The following is a 25,537-nucleotide window of genomic DNA, read 5'->3' as shown; positions in this document are numbered from 1 at the left end:
CTGTTTGTTCTAGCATTTTTTTAAAGATTCCATTGTTTTACAAGTGCATTCTCCTGTCGGTAACGTTTGGTTATCAGCTTCAGTCTTTTGTCACTAGAGGCGCCACCAGTTTTTGAAGTTCACTTACCTGTCGTTAACGTTTGGCTACCAGTTTGGGCGTTTTCCCACCAGAGGCGCCACCAGTCATCAAATGTTCACTCACCTGTCGATAACTTTTGACTAACAGTTTGAGCATTTTGCCGCTAGAGGCGCTACCAGTCTTCGACGTGCACTCACCTGTCGATAACGTTTGGCTAACAGTTTGAGCGTTTTGCCGCCATAGGCGCCAGCATCTAAATTACAAAATTTTCCAAAGCATTTGAATCCTGCCGCGTTTCTCATAAAGTACAATGTAAAAGTCGGCAAGAATCATTCGTCGAAGAGCTCAAAGTGATACCATAAAGGAATTAAATTAAAGAAATTATATTTTAATTTACTGGGGAACTACTGAAACTCTTACTGATTATATTACGGTATTATTTCAAGCTCGCTTCTGGGACTTTGACAACTTTCCAAGATCAAACGCCAAAATGCTCTATACTTTTATCTCCGAATCGAATTATAAAGTTTTATTAATTCCAGTACATAGGAGTTCAATAAACAATCTATTTGCGTTAAATCGTATATTTCATTATAAATTGACTAAATTTTAAACTCTCTTTAATATTTAGTTCCTCTTAACATAACATTCGAATGCCACGCAAGGAATGAAGCAAATGAAACGCCGCTTACACTCTCAACCATTTATTTTTCCTTTCTTTTCTCCGTTTTACTAGAATGTTAATCAGAAACATATTGTTCCCTAGTTTTGCATTAGTTTCGGCACGCGAAATTATTCGGAAAGGTCGTCGATGACCAGGGCTACTGAACTCGATAGAAAAATCATCCTCCTCCGACAACGCTCTATCCTAGAATCGTTTCCAGTCCGTTCCCAAACGCATCGGCTAGTCCCCGTTGAACCCGACAGAACGAATTATTGCTTCTCCTCGAGAACTCAGTAGTTTTTCTCGGTTCCGCTAGCAGAGACCCGCCAGGCAAACTTCTCGATCCGTTGGATATTCGAAATGAAAGAATCAAGTCAAGACACGCGTACCTATATTTTTATTAACTGCGAGCATCGCTGCTCGTTTAATTCTACTTGTTAAACGTCAAGATAAAAAAGAAATTTCCCTTCGAAACTGTTCAACCTCGATCAAGAGTATCTCGACCGTCCGCCGAGAGTCCACTTCTCAATTCGGTTTTCCATTTCAACAGAGTTACATCGAGTAATGGCTTATGCTTCGATCTCGTTACATGCGTTTCTCGCCGAGTAAAGAAAAATAATTTGTAAACAGTCGACTCCTCGCGTTCGAGGTTCCCGTCGTCTTCGAGCGCGAGGAGCGTACCGATTTGCGCACCCTATAAAAATAATGTGTCTAACGTCTCGTCGCGGAGGCTCCTCTTCCTCTTTTTACACAAGTGTACAGAGCGGTTCTCCGTTGTGCCCGTCGCGTGTCTACAGACCTCTACGCTACGCTCGTCACGGGTCGACCACGAATAGTCCTGCGAATATAGACATCTTCAGGCATGACGTCCGCACTGATATCTCTCAATCGACGCCATGCGCCTATCCACGAGAAAGCAACGAGAACGAGTCTAATACTGTTCGCCGAACGCGTTTCGCAACGAGTTCGTCTCTGCCGCTTTACATAATATACTTGCGATTATTAATACATTCGCTCGGTTATTAGTCCTCTCCGCTACGCAGTTTGATTAAACACCGCACGCTTCGTTCCGGGAGTTCTCCAAAAGTGAGACACTTCGATCGATTTTCCCTATCGTTGGGATCGTGGCGCACACTTCGAGACATTCTACAGACGCATCGACGAATTTCAATTTTTGAAACTGCCCGAGGACTTTGAAACGTTCCACGCTTTCTTCTCCGGATCGAACAATTATCTCGAGCGTCTCCATTGTTTCGAGTAACGTTCCACGCTTTAGGTATTCGATACTTTTCGCACAGATTCGCCGTTAAGCCGTAATTACTTGTGTTTGTTTTTACTTGTCTGGTACAAGCGTCGCTCGCATAGTTGTTTATTGCACGTGTCATCCGCGGAAATAACATTTCAAACGAATCGCCTCCCTGCTCGTTCGTGTGGCGTTGCAAGTAATTGGGGTTCCTTTGTTGGCCGGCGGCCCTTTCAGTTTGCTTCGGACAATCTGTTCTGTTACAGACAGCTTCAAAACACTTTTTATCACAGATAATAAACTTTTATTTGGTGTAATTAATTGAAATGCTCTTTTCTCTTTCGTAACAGCCGCGTACCGATCAATAAAATAGTCTTTCTACCGGAAACAGATACAGAGGAAAAAAGAAAATAAACTCCGAATGTTTACGAACGCACCGATTAAAAAGTGAAATTAAAAGAATCGTTGAGTAGCAATGAAAACACGATTAACGAAAGTAAACGATAGTTGCTTTCGAACGCATGCAACGCAAATTGCCAAAGATTCTTTTATAAATACTTGGTATAAAAACAAATTTATCTTATATATATATATATAATATCTCTCTCTCGCTCTCTCACTCTCTCGCTCATTCTCTCTTGCTCTCAGCAGAAGAATCATTAATTCAACTGTAAACTATAGCTTAAATGCTGCATCTCGCTTTCCATTCTATTTTCGATAAAATTAGGGAACATTTTCGCTTACGATTAGAATAGAAGTACAATGTTTTCGTTTAATAGTATCAAAAGAACTTCCGTCTCTAGGTTATCAATATAAAGCTTCTTTTTTTTCCTGTTAAATATATGTTTTGTAAACAGTGTTTTGAACGTGACGAATCGTTGGAGTATATATACAAAATTATATGTACATTCTTCGTATTATACACATGATACTATATAATCTTTAGCATCCCTTATATCTTTGCTACGGCAAAATGCGAGTATCCGGTGTGTCTCCGATGAAATAAATAAGAACAATGAGTATAACGCGCAACGTCGAAATCCTTCGGAACGAACGGAGATAATCAATATCAAATTGGCATAGAGTTTCATCGTCGAGACGGGTAACAAAGATATAATTGACGTGTCTCGATTCCTGTTTTATACATGTCGATCATCTGTACATGCACACCACCATCGTATATGTGGAGAATATTTTACAGCACGATGTACATATGTACCCAATAAAAGATATCGTTCTTTCTTTACATTCTACTCTACAAAGTGACTCTACAGAATGTTTACAACTTTAAAGTATAATCCCGTACTTCCGAAAATGGGAGAAACAGGTGAGTTTTCTCCCTCTCTCTCTCTCTTTCTCTCTCTCTTAGACCATATTTCTCTAAGCACGCGTTTTAGTTCTACCGATCTCGAACGCATCAGATAGAATTCTGGATGGAATGCTTTCGTTAGTCTTATAAATTACAATCGACTCGCGCTCGTAGAAAACCGCCAGGCAAGATTATGCAGGAATGCACCACTGACATACACGTAGTATCGAAAATACTTTGAAGACCATAGAAACCAATAGCAGTAAGATTCACTAATACTGGACGTCAAATTGTTAATAATACTTGTTTCGTCCGAGCGTTCTCGCGCGATGCCGGCGACATTTTCCAGGAGGAATACGACACTTGAACGGCCCATATGGTTTCTCGGGGTTACGACAGTTAAAACCTAAACGAGTTATCCTACCAGTTCTAGAAAAGAGTTAAACTGCTAGCTCACAGAGATCAAATTAGTAGGGTGAGATTCGTTTCCTTTTTTTGTCTTGTTATAAAGATAGTACGTTACTCCGGTGCTCTGTCAATCCCGACGTCTCACAAGGCTGTGCTCTCGATCGGCGACGTTGCCCGGTTCGGTGTGCAACACCGGTCAGGTGTGTGACACAGATCCGGTGTATGCCTACCGTCCCTCAACTGACCGAAGTCTAGGTCCGCGAAGAAATCACTCCTCATGGTGCCCACCGCGCTGTCGGAACCGAAACTGTCCTGTCTACAGAGATCCACGTTCTTGTAACATCCGCTGTAATCCGCCAACGAGTTGGGCATCTTGCTGTCGTACACAGACTTCTTAGAATCAGACTCTAGCTTACCGGAGTCTTGGATGGACGCGACGCAGTCTTTTTTCTTCTCGGCGTTAGTCTCGTTCTCTGTGTTGTATATAAGGAAATCCTCATTCTTCGAGAGACTCGTGTTCGAGTAAAGACTATCCGTGTAATGAAGATTGACGTTCTTTCGGAGATCTTCCTTCTGCAAGGTATTAAACGGAGAATACTCTTTGTACGCTATGTCCTTGTACTTCGCCGAGCAGTCTAATACTGTCAGACTCCCTTGCCTGGACAGAATGCTCCCAATGTCGGAGACGTTGCTGTCCTGCCTGATCACCCTCCTCTCGTTCCCCGGCTCATTCTCGTTCGTTTCCCCTGCGCTTACAGTTACTTTTGATTGCAACGAAGTACCAGCTTCGGATTGATTATTTTGCGGTGAGAATGCGCTCTTTGGTGTCTCTTTTGTCGGCGAAATCTTTGTCCTTCTCAGGTAGGAACCAACCGATTTCGCGCTTTCGTTGTTGACCTTCTTCGAGTCACTGTCATTCTGACTTTCCACTTTATTATCTTTCTCCGTGGCAGTCATAGATTTGCCGATATGCCTCAGATACGAGCCAACAGAATTCGCGTCCGGTATTTTGAATTTGCTCTCCAACTTCGTTCTGGCGTGGCATCCCAGATGATAGTCGTTGGGTTTCTCCGACTTGCTGTTAATATTGTTAACCTTGTACGAGCATTTATTATCGATAATGTATTCAGGACTGTCCGATAACGAGCACGGACTGGCTCTGCCCACGTACCTGATTTTCTCGATCGTGGCTATTCGCTTCAAGTTACACTCGGTTTGATCGTTTTGCTTGACGCAACCGTCTTTGTCGTTCGAAAGCCGGGGCGATGATTCATTCGACCTCTGCCTGGCGAAACAGCCGGCGAACCCGCTAGTTTCGGGAGAGATAATTACGTCAGGCTTCTCGCTGGTATCTTTGGACCTGGAATTCTGACGCGAATATCGACCCGCGTTCCCAGGCGACTCGTTCGTTTTACTGTTCTGCCTCGTATACCTTCCCTTCGAACCGATCACATCAGGCACTTGTAACGTGTTACCACTTTGAACGGACTCCTCGCGTTCGAGGGTGCTGTCGTCGCAGCCGCTGCACCGTTTCTTCTCTTGGTGAACCTGCCCCTCCTTTATGGGTTTCAACTGCGGCGCGAGGGCGTCCGGGGTCGTCGACTCGCTGGTACTTGTGCTGGACCCGATATAGTTCCTAATATCAAACTCCAGGTCTGACGGTAACTCGGCGCCCACCGCCAGATGCATCGCCAATTTCTCCAGCCAAACCTTCATCAGTTCGAACGGCGGCCTTTTGTCGGGATTCAAATCGCAACAGAGAAAGGCTATCCTATAGAAAGTTTCCGGGCAGTTCGAACAGAATTTCTCTTTGAAAACGTTCTGGTTTAGACCGAAGTCCGAGGATCTCGGCAAATAATCAGGGTCGGCTTGAACTCGTCCTATAATTTCGCACACGACGATACCGAAACTGAATATATCGACCTTCTCGTCGTACTTGTTGCCCTTCATCATCTCGGGAGCCATCCAATACGGATTTCCCACCACTGTGTACCTCTTCTTTCGCTCCTTTTTCGATGTTTTCGCTTCCCCGTCGGAATGTCTACTATATTTACGGTTATCCGGAGAATTGCCGTTCTGTATTATCCTTGCCAGACCGAAATCAGCAACGACCACAGTCTTATCCTCGCGCACTAAACAGTTGTGCGAATTCAAGTCGCGGTGAATTATATTCATGGAATGTAGGTAAGCCATACCAGAGGCAATGTCTCTCGCGAAGGACGTTCGCTGTTCCCACGGCAAGATTTCGTTTGTATCGTGAAGCAGAGCTCGTAACGTTCCACCCGCTATGTATTCCGTAACCAAATGAAGCTTTTTGTCCTTGTACAGAACTCCGATGAATCGGAGAACGTTGTTGTGATGTAAGGAACGCAGCACGGCCACCTAATGAATTGATACAATTGTTACGTGGTGACTGCACGAGCACTGAGAAATTAACAGCGTCTATAGAATGATCTTACCTCCTTCAAGAAGTTTTTCTGAGCTTCCTCGTCGACTCTGTACAATTCCTTGAGCACCATAACTTCGTTCGTGTCCCTGTGTGTAACCTTAAACACTTGACCAAAGAACCCTGTACCTAGGAGTTCACCTTTTACTAAATCACTGGCACGAAATATCCTTTGGTTCTTTGGCTCGACCCGAAAGGACCTTGTCCTACTCAAGTCGCATGTGGGATTTGCCGAAGACCTGGAATATATTATACGCTACAGTACTGTAGTTCGATATTTGCTATTACGAAAAATGTTTCTATTCGTTTGTACCCGTCGAGCAGTCGCGACATGGAACTGCTGCGTTCCTTGTGCATAGGATCTCGCGTCCTCCTGAGTTGTCTGCTGCGTGTTCCGCTGATGTATCCTTCATCTCGCCGTTTGAATAACCGTTCTTTACTTTCCGAACTGGTTCTTGGACTTCCAATCGACGTCAACATTGCCGCAGACGGTGAAGAATAGGTTGGTCTTCGTGACACTGCATCCGGATCATGCTCGATGGTCAACTGAAAAATGAATGCATTTGTATCCACATTCACAGTCAGAATTAAGGATTGCGCGACAATTCGTTTATGAAACAAAAAACTCACCTGTAGAACTGTATCTGAATACTGTATAAGGTTTTCTATACTTTCTATGGGCTGATCCTTTACCGGAGTACCGTTCACTTCAAGTATTCGATCCCCAATGTGTAAAGATATGAGATCACTGGATACATTCAGTCTGCAACACGTTGCGCGTGACATTTCCAATGTTTGTAAATAGTGTTGTGACAATATACATGCAATGTTTCGTGTGCATTTAATTGATATCGGAACACATATTAAATAACACATACAATTGTATTACAATAGGAAACAGGGCAGATATTTGTAGATTAAGCTATTGTTGAATATTGAATAGCATTCTTGCATCCTTCATAAACTAATACACAGAATAGGCACGACATATACAACGTACGAAATGCTAAACTTTTTGTAATAAACACATACATATGTGGAAGATAAATAAGGTCTTGAAATTAGTATAATGTAGTACAATCATATACTGCAAAATGAAATGTATGAACAATCATTTCATCCAGGATATGTTACATGCTTACGAGATTGTATAATATGTATATATATTATTAAATGAACAATTAAATATTTTAAACAAGATACCTATGTTGCACAAGATATGTATTTCACGTGCAGTTAAGTAGCAACTACCAAGTACACACACCTAATTAATAAAAGACACAATATCTAGTGCATATTATTTATTTGTTATGCTGTACCTATGATTAGAGAAGTGGCAGCATAGCCTAAATAGAACCTCCATCACAGAGGCCAGCAGCTTACTGATCTTTCCACGAACATTTCTCATTAACCTGTGTTTTAGTTCAAAGTTATTAGAGGCTGCAATCTATAGCAGTTCTTAAATACCACAGAATTATTCATGCAAGGTTAAGAATTTTAGAAAAGCTTTATTAGGTATAATTTCATATTGTACAAAATTATTGGTCCTTTTAGAACTGCAATACGTATACTTTTCAATAATTAAAATTTACTCTTGGCATTGAAATCAGATACACGTGACAATAAAACGTTTGTAACAAAGCAAAACGGTAAATCGTTTTTAACATGTTCTGATAAATAATACCGAATGTAAGCAGAAGAAATACAATATAAGGATATAAATGTATATTGTACATAGTTTATATACATACTCTGATATACGAAGCAAAGCTCCACAATTTCGAGGACTAGGAGTTGTGTCTAATGTCAGTTTTATTCCCCTCTGCTTCTCCGGATCAGAACTGTTTGGGGGTATTTCCACTAGTCTGATGCTGTGCGGTTTTCTGGCGAATGGACAATTAGCTGTCCTATTGATCGGTTGCATTTGCCTCTTGTAACAACATCCACAATAGAGTTTGGATCTTTCGACCAAAGCGTAACTCTCTCCATCTCCAATGAAAGCTCCACAAGAATTGCAGGCAAAACATTCTGGATGAAATTTGTGATCTCCTGCCAACATAACAGGACCTGTGATGATTTGGCCGCAACCTTGGCAAGCTTCCCCGTAAGCAGCCCAGTAATCATCCTTGCAAAAAAGTAAGCCATCCTTCTCAAAGTACCACGATGAGAGACCAACATCACACGCCGAACACCTGCAAAAGTAGAACTTTGTTCATTGTGAAGTTCAATTAAAATAAATCCAAGTCATTGAAATCGCTCATCTGATATGTACAGTACATTGCTGATTAATATCACGTTAAAATATTTACAATCGTATGGATAAACGGGTTTGTACATTTGGTTACTCATGAAATAAGGGAGTCGTCGAGTTACCTATGGCAGGCAACAGTCATTTTGTAAAGGAGGTTTAGACAGGAGGGAATTCCACTTCTTTATCAATGTTCTAAAGCCTAAAAATTTGGAAGTTTACTTTAGTGGTATCTTCACAATTAATATTGATGTTATTAGCTTAAACTGTTAAGAGTATTATAAACGCATTAACTGGGATAAACTAGTTGGAAGTAATATCTATTATTCTGTAACTTGTATGTACCGAAAACAGTCGATGTGCCATATCTGGTTTAGAGCCTGGATGAACTCATCCTCGTCAATGGCATTGAGGCAACCGGCGCAAGTTATTGTCCCTCCACTTTCCCCGCTTGCCTGGTCTAACATAGATCAAATAGAAAATTACAATCCGGATACCAACAAGCTTTTCGAATACACGATTCAACAGAGAAACTTTCTCCTTTTCGAACTTTGCGCTTGATAGGCTAACCTTGAACTTTCTTATAGTTTTAAATATTTACATACGCATAGGCATGTGTACTCTTCTCTCACGGATCTGATGCACAATAACCGATATTACAAATATAGGTGAACAAAATTCAGTTGCTAGGTCTTTGTCACGGACTGTTCTGAAGCCTTGATTGTTCCAGTTAAGTCTTATGTAAAAAGGATTATAGTTCTCCGCAGAAGAGGAACAGAGAATAAATATTAAGTTGAATTATTCATGCACGGTGTTTATCTACCTACAGATGACCTATGAAGCAAACTGTAAACAATCGGTGTTTACCTTTTTGTCCACTTAGATTCATGAAATCGACCACTGTGCGACGGTGCCGTAAACGCTCGATTCAGCGTTTAATTTGGAAAACATCGGGCTGGTAACAGCTGCGAAAACAAATCCGTCCCGACACCGTGAAAAACCGGGCGCGTCGGGGACGTGCGGTAAGAAGGAAACGTGATTCACGGTTGACGTTAGGTAAGCACCAAGGGAAAGCTAGTTATATCAGCCAGCTGACGATAAACAGGACGGTTCGAGGGGTTTCCTTAATTGTCAATTAATGAAACGTGTCACCTGAATCATTATGGATCTCCAATAACGTGGTACGCTAACGATCATGTTATCGGGGAACGTAGCAATCGAGGAGAACGCGTATATAAAGTCTCGTGAAGAGCGTGGGCCAGGAGACTCGGAAGGCAGGACGCCCACGCGATCCGCGAAGCGTCCACCGTACCACGCGAAATCCTCGTTCGATCGTTTCGCTTAGACGCGACGTTAGAAACCTTTCCACCTTCTACACTGTGAACCCGTTCACTTTCGTCCGTAAAGAACTTTCAACTTTCCTCGAAAAAGACATACCATTTGACGAAACTTCATCCATCACAGCATCTAGGACTGACACGCTCCCACTCCGCGCCTCGACCACTGAGTATAGAGCGCGCCGAGTTGTCGATTACGCTCGATAGGTGTCGCGCGTGCGATACAGCGAAATTTAAATGTACCATTGAAACTCGGAATACATCAATCGGTTCACGAAACAAATATCTTTCAATCTACAGCGTAGATAACACTATTCTAGAATAGAAGAAATATGTGATCCGCTGAAAGGTAGCCGTTTATTCTGACAACACTTGATTCTCTCCTTAAAACATCACTTGGAATCGTTCGCGCTTGGAATGGATTAACTTTGTTTAAACAGAAGATATAACAGCTGCACTATTAAAGCGTGATACGTATCGTGAGCTAAAATATATATATGTGTATATTCCCATCTGTGTACTTAACGTGGACTGTTTACGGTAATCATTATAATTATACGGTAATTCGGAAGAGTATCATATTGCGATAAAGTATGTATAAATAGCGTAATACAAGCAGTATTACTTATAAAGACTTATACGTTATAATAAACTAACATACCCTAGTATTGTACATAGCAATTAAAAAGTCGGCTACTTATATACGTATATTTATCCCGCACTCGTTTAACACGGTACAATCTCGATAATCCAATCTACTATACAATAAATATTCAAAAATATATTTCCGCTGGTATGTCTTGCTTTCAAGGTGGATTTAATGATTATCGATCAAACTTCTCACGAGAATGTCGAATGCAGATATGTGTCTTTCACGTCGACGCATCAGCTTTCATTGCATTATGGAGATCGGTACCGTATCATCAAAGTCGATTGAAGGACGTTAGGAAATAATAATGTCACTGAGGTATCGTGGAAAGTTAATTGTAACTCAGTTGATTAATTGCACGTTTTCCCGGCTGACCTTCTGGAGGTATTAACAAATCCGGGTGTCGTCCTGGGTTGTAACGCCAGTTTCCGGATATCTTTTCTGGTTCTATCGGTCATTTCGACTGTGGAGCCGCAAATAACGGACAGTTGCTTAAATCTACGCGTAAAACTGTAGCAAGCTTACATCTGAATTATCTGAATCACAGTAAAGATTGTGCAAAATCGTCGCCATTAATTCATTCGTACTGTAACTGTTAAATATCTATGTTCTCTCTACGCACTATTAAAAATAGTTAGATAAGTTGATCCGATAATTGTATGTTTGAATATATCAAATTATACTGCGGAGTATTCAAACGGTTAAAACGCTACTAGCTAAGCTACGCTACGTAGAACTTGAAAAGTTGTTCAAACTGGTGTAATCTATGTAGAAACACCGTTAAACTATCAAAGATAGAAAATCGTAAACCTTGAGGAATCCATTGGTGCTTTAAAACTTCGTTAAACTGATGCGTAAGCGATCGCAAGATACTTCATAACTCTCTGCCCCTCCGATCACAATTTTTCCCAAATCGAATCTCATCGAGGAAAATGGGAAACATCGAATCTCCGATAAAATCGAAGACACTTGATACCGCTGCTTCATCAATTTAACGAAGGAGCTTAATCTAAAAGGGATCGTTGCAATGCTACGCGTTCATTGTGCAATGGCATGCACATTTCGCGGGATAGCAAAGGCGACGAGTAATATGCAAGAAACGCGAACCTTGTTGAAGTAACATAGTTGCTATAATACCCCCTTTCACCGTCTCTAAAACGACAGTCCGAATTATCTTTGGTTCGTTCGCTGAATTTCCATTGTGCGCTACCCGAGCATTCCTGATATGAGAATTTCGCGCAACGATGCCAGAGGGTTTATCGCAATTATTTTCAAAGTTGCATACAATTAAAGAGTAAAATTGAGCAGTAATTGTAACATCGCATTACCGACGGCGCATGTTCAATGTGGATTGCATCGACGATTCAATCAACTTCGCGCGGACTTGTAAAAAGATCCGGAATTTCCTCGACGATGCTTTACACCGATCGCCCTTCGCTTCGTTTCCTCAAGTTGAATACAGCCGATGATCCGAAGAGGCCGATTAAAATTTGTTTACTCGCGAGCCGCGTTTCACCGGTAAAAAGCGGCGCAAGAAGGGCGAACGAAGAGACCCGCACGCGTTGACCTCGACGCGTGCACGCGTTTATCGCGGCGGAATCGCAAGGACACCGGCCGACGTGTAACGAACCCGAGCGTTGTCACATTTCCATAATTGTTTCTCAGTTTCGAGTGGACCCGTTTTATCGACTAATTCCTATTGATACCTTCGAGAGCAGGTTCATCGACTTTCAATTGAACCCTGTTTTACGCGTGTGTGGATCGGAATGAGAAAAACTGAACCGAGCTCGTCGTTCTCCCGAATGAAAACGGACGCCGGCGTTCCGCTCCTCGTGTCCCGGGATTCATTCGAGGAGAACACACAAGCGTGGTGCGCAGGTGAAACGAACAAATGGTGAAACGTGCGCGCAATTATCCCGCTCACTCAAACTCTGTTAACTGGAACAGCTCTTCAAAGGCTGTCGGGTCCGTTCTTCTTGCGTTTTCGCAGTAGCTAGTTGATGTTCAGAGGCATCAGCGGCACATACTTATCGCTGGGACGGAAATGGAACTGCGAGCACAACCGGTTCGACACAGATTCTGTGTACCCGTTTCTAAAACAGATCAGACGTGCTACGGTTAATGATCGACGTCAACGCAACTGTTAGCTGTTGCAAGGTTCAAGGATGCTCTGGGAAAAACCACCACCACCACCACCACCGGTACCCTGAAAAAGCAATTTCCAAAGAGTTACAGTTTCATCGAGCTCCTCCGAGAAGATGTTGTTTCAGCTTCAGCGCCTGGCGCATAGCCTGCAGAACCGTCCTCAGAAAGAGGATCTTCTTGGCATAGTGGTCTCGCCGTGGTTCCGGGAGTTCGTACTTTGGCGGATGTGCCCACTTCAGGGGGCAACTAGAGGGATTCAGTCGGGAAACCGTTAAGAAGACATCGGCGATAGATTCAAGATTTCAGAGCGATCTTCAAAGATCTGCCGTTAATTATTTCCAGCTCTGATTCCTGACTGATTTGCTTGACCTTGAAATATCTTGTGGACGCACATACATGTTCAGAATCAAGTCCCCCACGACATATTTCAAGATCATCAAAGTCGGCGAGCGATCAGTGCTGTAAACGATTACCGATCCGATTATTCTGTTTTCACTGTGCACGGGTAACCGAGGATTATGCCCTACCTCTGCCACTGGGAGCACGGTCGTCTCTCCTCGAAGCAAGTCACTTGTACGACGTTGAAGAAGAGAGCGCCGAGAGTGTTGGCCACCTCCGAGTTCAGGTTCTGAAGGCACCTGCGGAACTTGGCGTCGCAGTCGCAGTGAGACCTGGTGAACGGCGAATTGTTGCAAATGCCATGGCTGCACTCCCCGGGGGGGATCGTGATCATGCAATGATCGTGCTCCCTGCAGCAGGCGTCCTCCGACGCGTGGTGACCCAGATCGTTGTAAGACTCGGCCAGAGTACCCGGTCCGCACCATTTCGTTCCAGGATAGATCAGCCCACTGCCTGCGGGCTGGTTCTGTCAATGGAACGTTCGTGCGTTTAATTGTTGCTCGATGGTACCACGCTTACGCGTAAGTTTACACTTATCGTAATTCTTATTGTCTTCGATAAGTAGAGAAAGGAATTTACAACTTAACCCTCAACGGAGCAACGCCGTCGTACAAGCATGGCGGTTTTACTTAGTGCGTCCAATTAGCGTATTGGCAGAAATCTATGTTGCGGTATTTTTTCAAGTAAACCTGAAATACTGCTAGTTCAGGTTAAAGTTGAAACGAGTCTCGGCAAGCCAACAATCTGCGGAACATTACAACCGAGTAGTCTGTGCGGTCAGTTTGAAAGGCAAATTGCAGGGTAACACGGTTGTTTGACTTTAATCGGAAGAAGACCGGTTGCGTCACCGTCGGATCGACTTGTTACGAAATTCTGCTGTGCAAAGCGACGATGGAGTTTGCCAATCAGCACCGAGATCAACCTTCTTGCTCCCCGTTTAGAGTTCAAGAGCAGTCTGCGCGCAGGGTACACGTGACTCGTGAAAACATGACATCGCCGGGGAGCGATCCCCGCCTCTGACATTTCGCGGCGCGGAGACAGTACCTTTCCCTTGTCTCGGGAAGCTTTGCAGGTCTCCTCGAGGTCCTTGACGAGATTGGTGGAGATTTGCCGGACTTTCTTCGGATCAGCGCCGAGAATCATCTTCTGTATGACGCCGCGGTCGGTGTACAGAGCGCAGAACGGCGCGTCCGCGTTCAGTTCCACCATCCTGGACATGGCCATGTCCGCGACGAGGACGCTACCCTCGGCTTCGTAGCCCGACAGCATCGCCGCCAGCAACAGCGCTATCGCCAGCATCTGAAAATTCAATTCCGAAAGGCGAATTCAACGGTTGGACAAGTGTTTCGATCGTTTCGAAACGCCGCTCGGGTCTTCGATCTCGTGCGATGATATTTAAATTAGCGGCGGACGAGGACGGACAGCGCTAAAACGTTTTAGACGCGATTATTGCCTCGCCGATCGCCAATGACATCATTCGCCGATCGCCTAAGGTCACGCTTTACATCTCGTTTTCTCGCTCCGCCGTGGAAATAAACAATTCCCGATCGATTGTCAACAAACGCGTCGTTATCTTCAATGGGGACACTGGGTCAACGATTTATAAACATTACTCAATGTTTAAGCCACTCCGTCGTGGACTAGACAAATATTATCTAACATTATTGGCGCTACAAGTGCATTTCGCTTAAAAATACAGAGATACACGCGATTGAATAATTACACCGTGCGAGCAGGAAATTTCCTTCGAGATCGGCTAACGCAACAGTGTCGCGCAGGAGGAGAGCTAATGAGAATTTTATGGTATTGAATTAGCGAAGCGACACGGTGGGTGACCCAGCTATTTCCTAATTGAAATATACTGTTTTCTGCTCCGATCGTTGTTAGCCAATACCGGCGCGCGCCGTGAACGACGTCGATTCAAAATGTTCGTTCGACGAGGCTTCTGACAGTGCATTCTTTGTCCGGCGGTTCCTTTCGTGCCGATCTCGTCGTACAGTCTTGCACAGTAAAGAAATACTTTGTCCGTTCCGACTTCCATCGAGAGAAAATCCTCCCTTGACCAAAGTTTACAGCGAATAGTACTTAACACGCCAACCGTCGCATTAATCGGCAATTAACCGTCGTCATCGAGAACAACGTCTATTTATCTTCGCCGCGAAAGAATCGTTGACGCATAAAAACGGTCTCGTGGCGGTGAACGCGCGAAATCCAGTGTCCCCGATGAAGGTCCGAGGGGAGGCCGGGTGTTCCAGCGATCCAGGATTACGGGAGGCCTAATGAACACTGATTGCGTTACGTGACAGGACAGCGTGACGTTTTCTTTCTTTAATCCGTCGTTAATCGTTCCTCGTTGAACGCTGGCCCGGAGACAGATTGCCCTGCAGGAATTCCGGTTGCTTTAACGAGCTAGATAGGGGGTAGATCAATTAAAGCACGTGGAATGATTCGTTCGTTGCTGCAAAACGATATACAGTGGACCCTCGATTACCCGATTTAATTGGCCAACTAACAGTCCAGATGAATGGAGGATCGAGGAGAAATTCCTCGACCGGGTCGGATCGAATGTTTCAGAGGCAACCTACGCGTCGAGCCGAAAGACTATTGATTAAGATCGAGATCAGAAAGAAATCGATCAAGCGGTCGTCCTCGCCCGCAGACGAGTTTCAAAATCAATTCATCGAAGCAACATCAATAGAAGAACCGTACGATTCCGTTATTAGCATAATTTTTCTTTCGACTATCCCCGCGGTGTCAGCAAGGTGCTCCGACGTCCTTGCAGGTTGCGTCTCGATTCATTATGCTTACGTTACACATTTGCATACCGTTTCGTATTTCCTAGATCGTTCCTCTGTTCTTTCGCCGGCGCAGAAACGCGTAACGCGTTACGGGAAACCGCGAAGGACCGTTCGCGCCGTCCTTCCGTTTTAACACGGACGCTACGGTTACACTTTATATACTTTCTCGGATTGCTGCCGCTATCAAATCATTCGTTCAATGGAATAATGCGCATTCCGACGATGAAAAAGGTGGAAACACTTACGGTCGATTTAGGAAACTATCTGAAAAATTATTTCGCCGCTCTCAGCATTTCCTCGCCGTTCAAGGAATCCCGTTGCAGAAGATCGACGGAGGGTCACAAAGGAAAACTTGGAAAAGAGAACTCGAAGCGATACTAGCTGTTTCAACGATGAATTACTTCGTTCGTTTCGATAAACGCGCGATTCTTTTTCATTTCGCTTTAGTTGTTTACTCGAATATATGCAGGTACCGGTGCGTTCGCCTATCGTTCGCCGTGTATACTCGTTGACTGATTCAACTGCACAGCCCGCGAGAGCTTTTTTGAATTAGAATCGATAAATTCGTTGATTTTTTATGATGACTGAACATCTAACTTGTCCCGGGCTCGTCGGCCACACTGAAACGAAGAGGACTCGGTGGCACGGTTAAGCGGCTAATGACAACGACGGAATGATCGACGGAGACGGCAGGAACACCCGAAGCAACGACTCGGTGACGCGCGCGAAGCGACTGATGATCGCTTCACCTTTCCCGGGGACCGTTCTCAAAGATCTCGCCAAGGCCGGGTCCGCCAAGGTCGCAGGGAGATAAGGAACAAAGAACGGGGTACACCGAAGGCTCCGCACCGGTTGTCCTTCCGAATTGAAATCGCGAATAACGCTCGATCGGCCGAGGGGACGAAGAGATAGGTGCCGGAGGGGAAAAACGACCTTGCGAATCTCGAGAGATTCGTTGATTTTTCGCGCGGCCTTCGGGAAGATCGATATCCACCTATTAAAGAACGAGTTTACGCCGTCTGGGTCACCGGTGACCCCAATCAGAGCGAACGACGAAGGATTATGATTTCATCGAACGAATTACGGTAATTTCACTTTGCGCGCCGCGTTACGAATAACACGGAGAGGCGATGTTCAAGAAGATAAACAAACATTTCGCTGCGCGGAAACTCCGGTGTCCTAGAGGAACTTGCGAAAGTAATGAGATTCCTATCGTTAAGTTTCTTCGGCGATTGCGCAACTTTGAGCAACAGACACACTAATTTATACGCAGAAATTAGAGAAGCATTAAGAATCCTTCGACCCGTTCCAAAGAACAACGCTGAAAAAACGAGACGGTCTCGTCCAGGTTCTTGACCCCCGTGGCGCCATTTTGAGCAACAGGTGACGCGTACGCAGAAACAGAAACAAAATTCCAGACACCGGCCTATTTGGAATTCGATTCCCGTTAACGTGTGATACAGCGAACACCTGAACCTGCTTAATCGACGAGAAAAGAGACGGTTTCCATTGTACGGAAGCCTGGAGACGTATTTCGAAACTCGAATGGAAAAAACCGAAGGGAGACGACGAGATTCGAGTGAAACGGCGAAGCGTGCACCGTCGTCGGATCGATAGGAATTTAATTGAATCGAGTCAACCGAAGTGTCCCAGTTGAAAGGGAGGGGCTGTTCCTGAAACCGTCGCGCGGAACACCCCACGTCGCGTCGCCGCGAAATTGAGGCAGATATCGAGAATCTGGGTCACCGGGTCTCATTGACGAACTTGTCTCTTGAACCTGTGAACCGCATTGACCGACCAACCCTATCTAATCGCGGCGAATCAACACGGTGACTCTGACCCACCTTCGCTGCTCCGAGGGTCAGTCATCGCGAGCCATTACCGTTCCGCTCAATCGGAAACGTTCAATTTTCCAACCGAGATCACGCGTTTCTAGGATTCTCCAAAGGAATTCGGTGTCGGAACTCTAATCGCGACGCCTCGTTAGCTAATTACAATAACAAACGTATTCCCGAACGATTAGTCTAATTAGTTTACGGACATTCGGAGGTGACGAATCGGTAGGTTTGTTTCCTCGACGAAGATCAAACAAACAATAACACGAGCACCCAAGCCAGAGGGGTCAGCCAAGAGGGGCGGCAACGAGGTGTCGCGAAATTAGCAAATTATCGGGAAGCTCACGTCTGAAACGATCGTCGAAAATCGCCGCTAGTCGCGACACGTTCCCGGACACGCTGCCAGGAATCGATCGATTTACCCTGCGAGAGACTCGTGCACGCGCGCTGCCGTAGACGGTGCGTAGACGGTGTGTCGATGGTGCACCGAAGGATACTGGGCTTCTCGAGGCTATCAAGCGGGATTGCTGCGTTCGTCCCGCGACTTTCCGGGCGGTGATCGATCTAGGAATCGGTCCGGGAACCAAGCGTCGAGAAGCGTCGCTTTCGCGCGCAAGAGTCCCGGAGAAATAACACGGGGCGAACTGAAAGGAGGACCGAGGTGGACGGGTCTGCCAGCTGAGCACCGCCGCCCTCGCGCCTTCTGCGCACCCCCCGACAACCGCAACGCGGCTCGGGCTGCTGCAGTGCGCAACAACCGTCCACGAGTACGTGATCGCCTTTCCGCGATGCTCCTGCGTTCGTCCTCGACGTTCCGGGACGACGGAATTATCGGCAGGCTTGATTCTCGCTCTCGAATCAACCGGAATATTCGGCTCGGTATTGTACCAGGGAGTGGTTGTACAACAAGTAGTCGATGTCTAAAAGAATCTAAAAGGATAATCGGTTTGAATCTGTTAGGAAAACGAAGAACCGAAGTTTCCGTTTAAAGTGAGAGCATGATCCTTCCACTGTAGCAACAAAAGAGACGCGCGCTCTGTCGCGGATAAAGTCACCGCTTCTTCGATGTTCTCCGAGCCGCGTTCGCACAGTTTCGGAGCCGATTATTCACCGATTCTCCGCGTGTACCGCTGACGGAAATTTGTAAGGACTAATGTATGCTCGCGAGGATACGTGTTCGGAATTCGGCGCAGCATTTCCGTATTCCGTGGGTGTACGTCTAGGGGCAAGGTATTATTTAAGTAGAAAGAGGAAAACGCGGTGAAGCGTACCTTGGTGAATCGTTATCTGAATCGACGTAGTTTCCTGTTAGCAGCGGCGACCGATATCCTTGCACGGGATCGCGAACTCGAGGACGTCGCGCAGGGTTCGATGTCGTTGACTGTTCTACCGCGGATCTTGGCTTTGTCTCTCCGCCACGGCCGCTGTGAGACTGATCGTTGAAACGGATCGTCAGGATACTAATATTCAGGGGCATAGATATATGAACCCATGATCCAGATGCGTTACATTGGGGAGATTCTAAATCACGTGATACGCCGCATGTTTATAACCGTAGAACGTATAACTCGCCGCTGTAAATAGATTGGATTAATTTCAACACCGCGCGGGACCTGGTCGGCGACGTTACGTCCGTCCCTTTTTCATTTTACGAATAACGGGCAACAGTACAGATTTTATTGGTGATATCAGTGAAAATGTTCGACGGGATATTAAGGAGAGAGATTCTCTGAAGAAACTGTTCGGCAAGGAAACATGTTAGACATGGATCGTTGTTTCATAGGTATTAAAAAAAGAGCGTAACGCACTAATATGCAAAAGAAAGATTTTATTTCGCCTTAAAACTCATAAATACCGTCGATTTCCGGTCAGTTCGTCTTGGTGTGGTCATCGATGTGAAAATATGAGTCTATCGATTATGTAGTCTTTCGTTCTCATTCTAGATCTATCGCTAAGCTGTTCATTAATATAATCGAATGCGAACGTGACAATTAACAGCGTCTTGCAAGGATTTCGATGCTCGTAAACCGGTCAACGTGGGAACGTAATAAAACTCGTCAGGATTAAAATAGTGAAAAGAAATGTTTGAAACCTAACGTTTAAGGGATCCATTCGACTTCGTTCGTTTCGAATACTCCGCTGATAGCGGCCCTAGTGTTCGCCTCCGGTTTGGACGTGCTCTTTTCTTCGCTTCCGGCCAGCTTATGGTAAACTTTGCTTCCCGCGTTGGCCACCCATTGAACTCCGTCGCCCAATTTCTCGCCGGCTTTGCGGACCGCGTTGCCCAAGCTTTCCGCTGTGAAGGTGTTAGGATCAACGTTGATGTCCAAAGTGTTGTTACCTTTCGGGCATCCGGCCTGAGAAATGATACTGAGGTCGTAAGGATCGACGCCGAAGTTGCTCAGTTTCTGTCGTATCTTGTCCACGTAGCTCTTGTCCAATTCCCGATGTCTAGAAAGAATAGTCGCGCTCAGTCGATGGGCGAACGCTATCTTCTGACACGTGAAGACACCCGCGTAGTTCTCGTAGTCGGTGGAGAAGATCACGTGGGACGCGCTCCCGGCTACACCTTAAAGACAACTGGTATTAGCGATACGGTAGGAATAAGTCGGATATTTCCTTCGATAACGAAAGGCTTCCGAAAGAAGTTCGAGTAGTTGACGGTCAATACCGATACGACTGAATTATAATACTTACTTAGAGGAAAACGAACTTGCATTCGGGCTGGGATACTTGGTTCCGGAACGGACAATCCGCCGGTGTAATGGTACTCGTGCTTCAATGGTGTAAGACCTGCGCACAGAGACATCGCTTTATTACGGATAATTCATCCCATTTGCCAGGTAGTTATCCTATTGACATGCTTTTATGAGACCCGATGACACCCAACGTTCTCCTTTATTAATTCAAAAGCTTCCAGTAATATATATAAGCAACCCATGATTACTATTATAAAGGAAAACCTTGCTCGTCTCGCAACATCGTCGTCGTTCAATACGAAAACACCTCGACGATACGATTTCAGGCTTCCTTAACGGTAATCTAATTGTGTTGATCGTTTCTTAATCTCACCTAATACAGGATGATCAGAATCTTGCGTAATAACGTACTCGCCCGGCTCCTCTCCGCGAGTGTAGTTGTAAGTGATGCATTTGCTTGCAGTGGATGTTTTTTGTATCACGTACCAAATCCCCAGGAACTAAAAATTCCCGAATTAAGATTAATTCCGAGCATTCACGCTGAACTCGCAGCTTCGGTGCTCAACTTACTCTGTTCATTTGAAATCCTTGCATCGGTTCCACTAGGGGACACTCGCCCATGTGGTACGAGTGGGCCCTGGTCAACGCGAAGCATCCCGCCAGCAACAGGAACAAAGATAACGCCCTCATCTGGAAATAAATTCGCGTTAGACGAAGAAGCAACTGTAGCCCGTTAAACGTAATGATTTATTAACGGAGCTTTTTCAGAGAATTCCTTTTATTCCCGTTTATTGAACGTTGCGAATAAATGATACAGATAGATACCCACTCGAGACATCACTTCCAATGAAACGTTTTTGTTAAGTACGTGGAAGACGTGAACAATTGTTCAGAACGACATGAAATTTCTTGTAAGTACACGTTACGTTATGACTCATTCCCTTAATACAAAAGCGGCGAGCAAAAAATTTTCTTGGACATCCGGTGGGACACATATCCCATTGTCCTTCTACTAAGGAAAAAAAGCAGAGCGAGCGACGCGCCGGGTTAGAGTATCAAGACCAGTGACCTTGCTCTTTTCCTGGTTTATCAAAAAAACTTAATGCATGGTTATCGTGACTAATACAGAGACAATGTACTCTTGTGTATCAGCGATACGCAATGAATCTAGCGGAAGATGTGGAGCTACATAAGTACATAGTATTTCATCTTTATATAACTAACGGATATCACATCTCGGTGTCTCGCGTCGCTTCTTTCAGCGAAGTGTTCCCGGGATAATTTGCTTTCTCCGAGGAATTATTCATTTTTTCACGAGACGACGACGACAGGAAGTACCATTATTTTCAACTGCTACGCTTTCCTTAATGAAATACTATAATTTAAACGACTCTCCGGAATATATTTAAATCGAAATGTAATTCGTTTACCGTGTAATAAATCGTACGGGAAACGTTTCAGTGATATAAGCTGTTGTTCTCGGGAAGAGTCTTGGACTGCACAGAAACACATACGTTTAATTATTGAAGTCATTGAATGGTTTACATGTTTAGAAATTAAGGTGAATGAGAAAGGAAATCGGAATCTATCGGTCTGTTAAAAATGCTAAGGCAGCGAAGAAAGTCTACTCACGGTGAAGTGGCGTTGTCAATCTCTGAACTGGTACTGTAAACACTATGCTGAATGGAGGATTTTATGAGACGTTCCCCACTCTAAATCCAATTGCGAGTCACGCACGCTTTGAATAGACCGTTACAGTGCCGAGTAAACACGGTATTCTTAAGGAAACTGGAAAAATTGAATCATTTTCCCAATTCCCTTTTTATACAAACTATTTCATGGTGTCATTCGCTAAAAAATAAAGTCGCGTGAGAATGAAAGGTATAACAAGTACAGCTTACTTTCAAAAATTTCTTCGTTACAAAAATTAATTAGCGTCCATATATAAACAGAAGTATCCTAGCTTGGTCTCCTACTTCTTTGTCTAACTGAAATTGCAAGTGTAATTAATAAATAACATTAAATGAATATACATATCTAACGATCTAAATACATTTTATTATCAGGTAATCTCTAGCTTGTAGAAAATGAAATGAAAATTTCTAACTTCACCGAGTTTTAAGGCCATCCGAAATAGATACTTTCACTGATCCAAAAAGAAAAAATTAAGACGCGGGTACCAACTATTTTTTCTACAGCGCTGCACGCAGTGAGTCATCTTCGTCCACAAATGAATCGAGTTGGTTGTTCCAAGAAGCAGTAATACCACGATCGGTTTCCTTTCCTTAACCGTATTAACGTAAATTAATTTTCACGTTACAAGATAAGAGAAAACATTATAGTGTCGAATAAATCGCTGATACAATGGCACACTGTCTTATGCAGCGAATACATTAATAGCATCATGGTATAAATGTCGAGGTTTGTAAAAACAACGACATCGAGAAACATCTTCGTATTAAAACATTTCGTCGTTTATTTGAGATTAAAAGTACAAAAGATATATTTCAACAAGACTGTGAAATTTTGTAGTGATATGTACACGTGGCAGTAGCGATTTCTTTAAAATTAAGTTACAAGCAATTTCTGATAAAATCAGGATGTGAAAATACAACTCACCCCTTTGCTGTGTGATAAAATAGTACCTAAAGGCACTCGATAAGAGCTTAATTTAACTTAATAAATGATAATTGTAAGTAATACGTTAAAGTAAGTGCTAATAAATAGATAATATCGTCATGTTATCCTGCATTCTTGTGTGCCTTTGTGCATTTTTGTACGATAATGGTGACTCGTTAAAGTCTCAAGCTGCTGGTATTTTTATCATGACATAGTTGTTCCTTTCTAGAAACCTTCACTCGGAATTTTATCAAAACGTAACTGTAGGGCAATATGAAATAAATATTCCTTTCAGGAATTTTTCCCCATTTGAGAAATAAAGTCATAAAACAAAAATTTATAAATCGTTCTTATGCCCGAATAAATTAACTTATCTGGATACTCTGAGACGTATTCTCTACATAGTCACACAATTAAAATGTCATAATCTGAGCAATATACATTTAACCTTCCGATAGTAGCTCATTAATTTGGAGCTGATGGCAGTTTAGATAAATCCAAATCTTTAAAATAAGGATGCTGCAATGCAGCTCGAGCAGATATTCTATACGCTGGATCATAGACAAGCATTGCTTGCAAAAGATCAAGTCCATCAGTGTCTAATGTTTTAACTTGTGATTCCAAATTATTAGTTATCCAATTTGGAAATGTGGCCTTATAATCTGATAACTGTGTTACACCAGGCCATATTTCCTCAGTGGGTGTCCTTAGTATCCTACAGAATAATTGTTATCATTAATTACTATTGCACACTGTATTGAAATATAATTTATTGACTACATCATACCGAAATATTCTGAATAACTGATCAATTTCACTGTCTCCTTGAAATAATGGCTTCTTTGTAGACATTTCAGCAAATATGCATCCTATACTCCATATATCGATAGCACATGAGTATCTGCTGGCACCAAGAAGTATTTCTGGTGCTCTGTACCATAAAGTAACTACTTCGTGTGTATATATTCTGACTGGTATACCAAATGCTCTTCCAAGACCAAAATCAGCTACCTTGATGACACCTGACTTATCAATCAGTAAATTTTGTGGTTTTAAATCACGATGTAGTATTCTACGTTTATGACAGAACAATATAGCACGTGTAATCTAAAATCAAATTTAATCGATATATATAAAAATTCTGCTATATGAGTTTAATACAGTAGTAATTCATCTTTTACAAGATACAAGTATTGTTATACTGTCTGACCTGATACAAATAAGATTTAACAACTTTTGGTTCCAACAGCTTTCCAGTACCTAAACTATCCATATACTTTTTCAGATCCATTGTAAGGTATTCAAAAATAAGATATAATTTAGTTTCTTCCATCAATACGTCCATTAGTCTGACAATATTAGGATTCAATAATTCTTTGAGCAATGAGATTTCACGAATCGCCGTTGATGGTATTCCTTCATCATCGTTTTCCAAACGAATCTTTTTCATAGCTACAATTTCCCCTGTCTTTTTGTGCTTTCCCTTATAAACTACACCATAAGTTCCTGTAAAAGCCTTCACTGTATACCTTATCATACTTTCTGAGAATACACAAATAAGTATGTAATGCTAATAAATGTTAATATATAATCAGCATACGCTCATGAATCATTATCATATAAAACCATAGGAAGTCTTTGGTAGTATCAACTTCCAAACTATTCAGCATTCAATAACCTCGGTCAGAAACATAGTTTCAATAGCACGTTTGCGATCCATTATATATATATTATGGTAAATAAATGATCGATCTACCAAAACTTTGCCAGAATAATGATTAATGAAATTTTCTAATTATCAATGGGAAAATGTTCGAAACTCGATGAAATAGGTATTAAATAGGAAATCGTGATTCGCAGAGAAAACATCGTCAAATTACCTTCGCCAATTTTTTCGATTTTTACGAAATTCTCCATAGTGAAGTTATAGAAATGAAATCCAAGGCTAGTCGATATATAATTCTCAGTTCGAAAGCTCAAATATATCCCGTAAATGATTAAATATCACATGTGTTATACAAACTTCACAATGCGCCGTCAGGTAACGATCAAATTCAAACCACGGTTCGCCATATTGATAAATACGTTTGAAAGTTCGGTGTTCGGGTCATTCCGTAAGGAGTCGTGTCTTTCTCAGCCAATGCAAACTTTTGTTGATGTAACTACAAATACATTCAAGCGCAGGTGTTACCTCAAAGCCCGCCTTTTCTCGCATCGAAGAAAAAAATACGTTGGATTTTCATTTTATCTTATATTTTATAGCGACAATAATGTTAGCCTAATTTTGCATTAACTTAAGTATAAATACAGATAAATTATTACATCAATAATGGTAGAAAAACAACATAAGTTGCGACGAGTTATTTCTATCAATGCATAAAGTTGGCTGTTCTGGGAACCGGTAATACCGCGATGAATTCAATTTCTTTTTCTCTAATCGTATTAAAAGACTTCCTGCCAGTGGAATAGAAACGAAGCTTCTTGTTTTGTATTCAAACGAACTATATCGAATTAAAGTTACATCGTTTTTTTTCATCCCAACGTATCTATTGAAATGGCTGTAAATAACAACGGTTATATCTTTTTTCATACTTGTATCATTTGATGCCCACCTCTACCCGGGATACATTAATGGATAAATGAAGGAAAAACCATAGTA

General features: G+C 43.1%; 4 protein-coding genes across 17 annotated transcripts; all 4 read right to left on the bottom strand.

The window, feature by feature from the left end:
- Positions 1-767: 767 nt before the first annotated feature.
- Positions 768-9,980, bottom strand: LIMK1 (LIM domain kinase 1). Of its 9 annotated transcripts, none has more exons than XM_076369831.1 (9): positions 9,835-9,980; positions 8,743-8,857; positions 7,901-8,341; positions 7,469-7,561; positions 6,780-6,912; positions 6,463-6,695; positions 6,163-6,388; positions 4,120-6,085; positions 768-4,019 (listed from the first exon to the last, which is right to left on the bottom strand). In XM_076369831.1, exons 1-9 carry the CDS (start codon positions 9,854-9,856, stop codon positions 3,979-3,981), a joined length of 3,270 nt encoding a protein of 1,089 aa, XP_076225946.1. In that variant the 5' UTR covers positions 9,857-9,980; the 3' UTR covers positions 768-3,978. The 9 variants fall into 9 exon arrangements, with proteins under 9 accessions (XP_076225946.1, XP_031831905.1, XP_031831903.1 ...); XM_031976045.2 differs by having other exon boundaries at positions 768-4,781; positions 4,875-6,085; XM_031976043.2 differs by having other exon boundaries at positions 768-5,835; positions 5,899-6,085.
- Positions 9,981-10,072: 92 nt separating this feature from the next.
- Positions 10,073-19,028, bottom strand: LOC116426717 (acidic phospholipase A2 PA4). 5 transcript variants are annotated; one of them, XM_031976049.2, is made up of 5 exons: positions 18,832-19,028; positions 13,972-14,226; positions 13,056-13,393; positions 12,617-12,774; positions 10,073-12,476 (listed from the first exon to the last, which is right to left on the bottom strand). In XM_031976049.2, the coding sequence occupies exons 2-4, from the start codon at positions 14,224-14,226 to the stop codon at positions 12,621-12,623; spliced, it is 747 nt and encodes a 248-aa protein (XP_031831909.1). In that variant the 5' UTR covers positions 18,832-19,028; the 3' UTR covers positions 10,073-12,476; positions 12,617-12,620. The 5 variants fall into 5 exon arrangements, with proteins under 5 accessions (XP_031831909.1, XP_031831911.1, XP_031831910.1 ...); XM_031976051.2 differs by lacking the exon at positions 18,832-19,028 and adding an exon at positions 17,907-18,262; XM_031976050.2 differs by lacking the exon at positions 18,832-19,028 and adding an exon at positions 17,983-18,262.
- Positions 19,029-19,371: 343 nt separating this feature from the next.
- Positions 19,372-22,047, bottom strand: LOC116426813 (apolipoprotein D). Of its 2 annotated transcripts, XM_031976360.2 has the most exons (6): positions 21,892-22,047; positions 21,690-21,755; positions 20,830-20,949; positions 20,633-20,759; positions 20,258-20,353; positions 19,372-20,129 (listed from the first exon to the last, which is right to left on the bottom strand). In XM_031976360.2, exons 3-6 carry the CDS (start codon positions 20,947-20,949, stop codon positions 19,660-19,662), a joined length of 813 nt encoding a protein of 270 aa, XP_031832220.2. In that variant the 5' UTR covers positions 21,690-21,755; positions 21,892-22,047; the 3' UTR covers positions 19,372-19,659. The 2 variants fall into 2 exon arrangements, with proteins under 2 accessions (XP_031832220.2, XP_031832221.2); XM_031976361.2 differs by lacking the exon at positions 21,690-21,755.
- A 664-nt stretch (positions 22,048-22,711) lies between these two features.
- Cdk1 (Cyclin-dependent kinase 1) lies at positions 22,712-24,909 on the bottom strand. Its single transcript, XM_031976359.2, has 4 exons — positions 24,759-24,909; positions 24,089-24,384; positions 23,666-23,985; positions 22,712-23,593 (listed from the first exon to the last, which is right to left on the bottom strand). The coding sequence occupies exons 1-4, from the start codon at positions 24,793-24,795 to the stop codon at positions 23,344-23,346; spliced, it is 903 nt and encodes a 300-aa protein (XP_031832219.1). The 5' UTR covers positions 24,796-24,909; the 3' UTR covers positions 22,712-23,343.
- Between the last annotated feature and the right edge of the window lie 628 nt (positions 24,910-25,537).

The sequence above is a fragment of the Nomia melanderi genome, chromosome 1 (genome assembly GCF_051020985.1).
Source record: "Nomia melanderi isolate GNS246 chromosome 1, iyNomMela1, whole genome shotgun sequence".
Taxonomy (NCBI): domain Eukaryota; kingdom Metazoa; phylum Arthropoda; class Insecta; order Hymenoptera; family Halictidae; genus Nomia; species Nomia melanderi.
This window is presented reverse-complemented; position numbering and strand designations above follow the sequence as displayed.

Coding starts and splice junctions, on each gene's coding strand:
- LIMK1 (XM_031976039.2), bottom strand. CDS start 9,856: ATGGATGAAGTTTCGTCAAATG. Junction 7,562..7,900: donor GCTTTGCTTCGTATATCAGA/GTATGTATATAA, acceptor ACTAAAACACAG/GTTAATGAGAAATGTTCGTG. Junction 6,696..6,779: donor ATTCAGATACAGTTCTACAG/GTGAGTTTTTTG, acceptor TTCATTTTTCAG/TTGACCATCGAGCATGATCC.
- LOC116426717 (XM_031976049.2), bottom strand. CDS start 14,226: ATGCTGGCGATAGCGCTGTTGCTGGCGGCGATGCTGTCGGGCTACGAA. Junction 13,394..13,971: donor CTTCCCGAGACAAGGGAAAG/GTACTGTCTCCG, acceptor TTCCATTGACAG/AACCAGCCCGCAGGCAGTGG. Junction 12,775..13,055: donor CCGTGCTCCCAGTGGCAGAG/GTAGGGCATAAT, acceptor GAATCCCTCTAG/TTGCCCCCTGAAGTGGGCAC.
- LOC116426813 (XM_031976360.2), bottom strand. CDS start 20,949: ATGAGGGCGTTATCTTTGTTCCTGTTGCTGGCGGGATGCTTCGCGTTG. Junction 20,760..20,829: donor AAGGATTTCAAATGAACAGA/GTAAGTTGAGCA, acceptor GGGAATTTTTAG/TTCCTGGGGATTTGGTACGT. Junction 20,354..20,632: donor TTCTGATCATCCTGTATTAG/GTGAGATTAAGA, acceptor CTCTGTGCGCAG/GTCTTACACCATTGAAGCAC.
- Cdk1 (XM_031976359.2), bottom strand. CDS start 24,795: ATGGAGAATTTCGTAAAAATCGAAAAAATTGGCGAAG. Junction 24,385..24,758: donor AATCGAAAAAATTGGCGAAG/GTAATTTGACGA, acceptor AGGCTTTTACAG/GAACTTATGGTGTAGTTTAT. Junction 23,986..24,088: donor TTAAATCTTATTTGTATCAG/GTCAGACAGTAT, acceptor ATTTGATTTTAG/ATTACACGTGCTATATTGTT.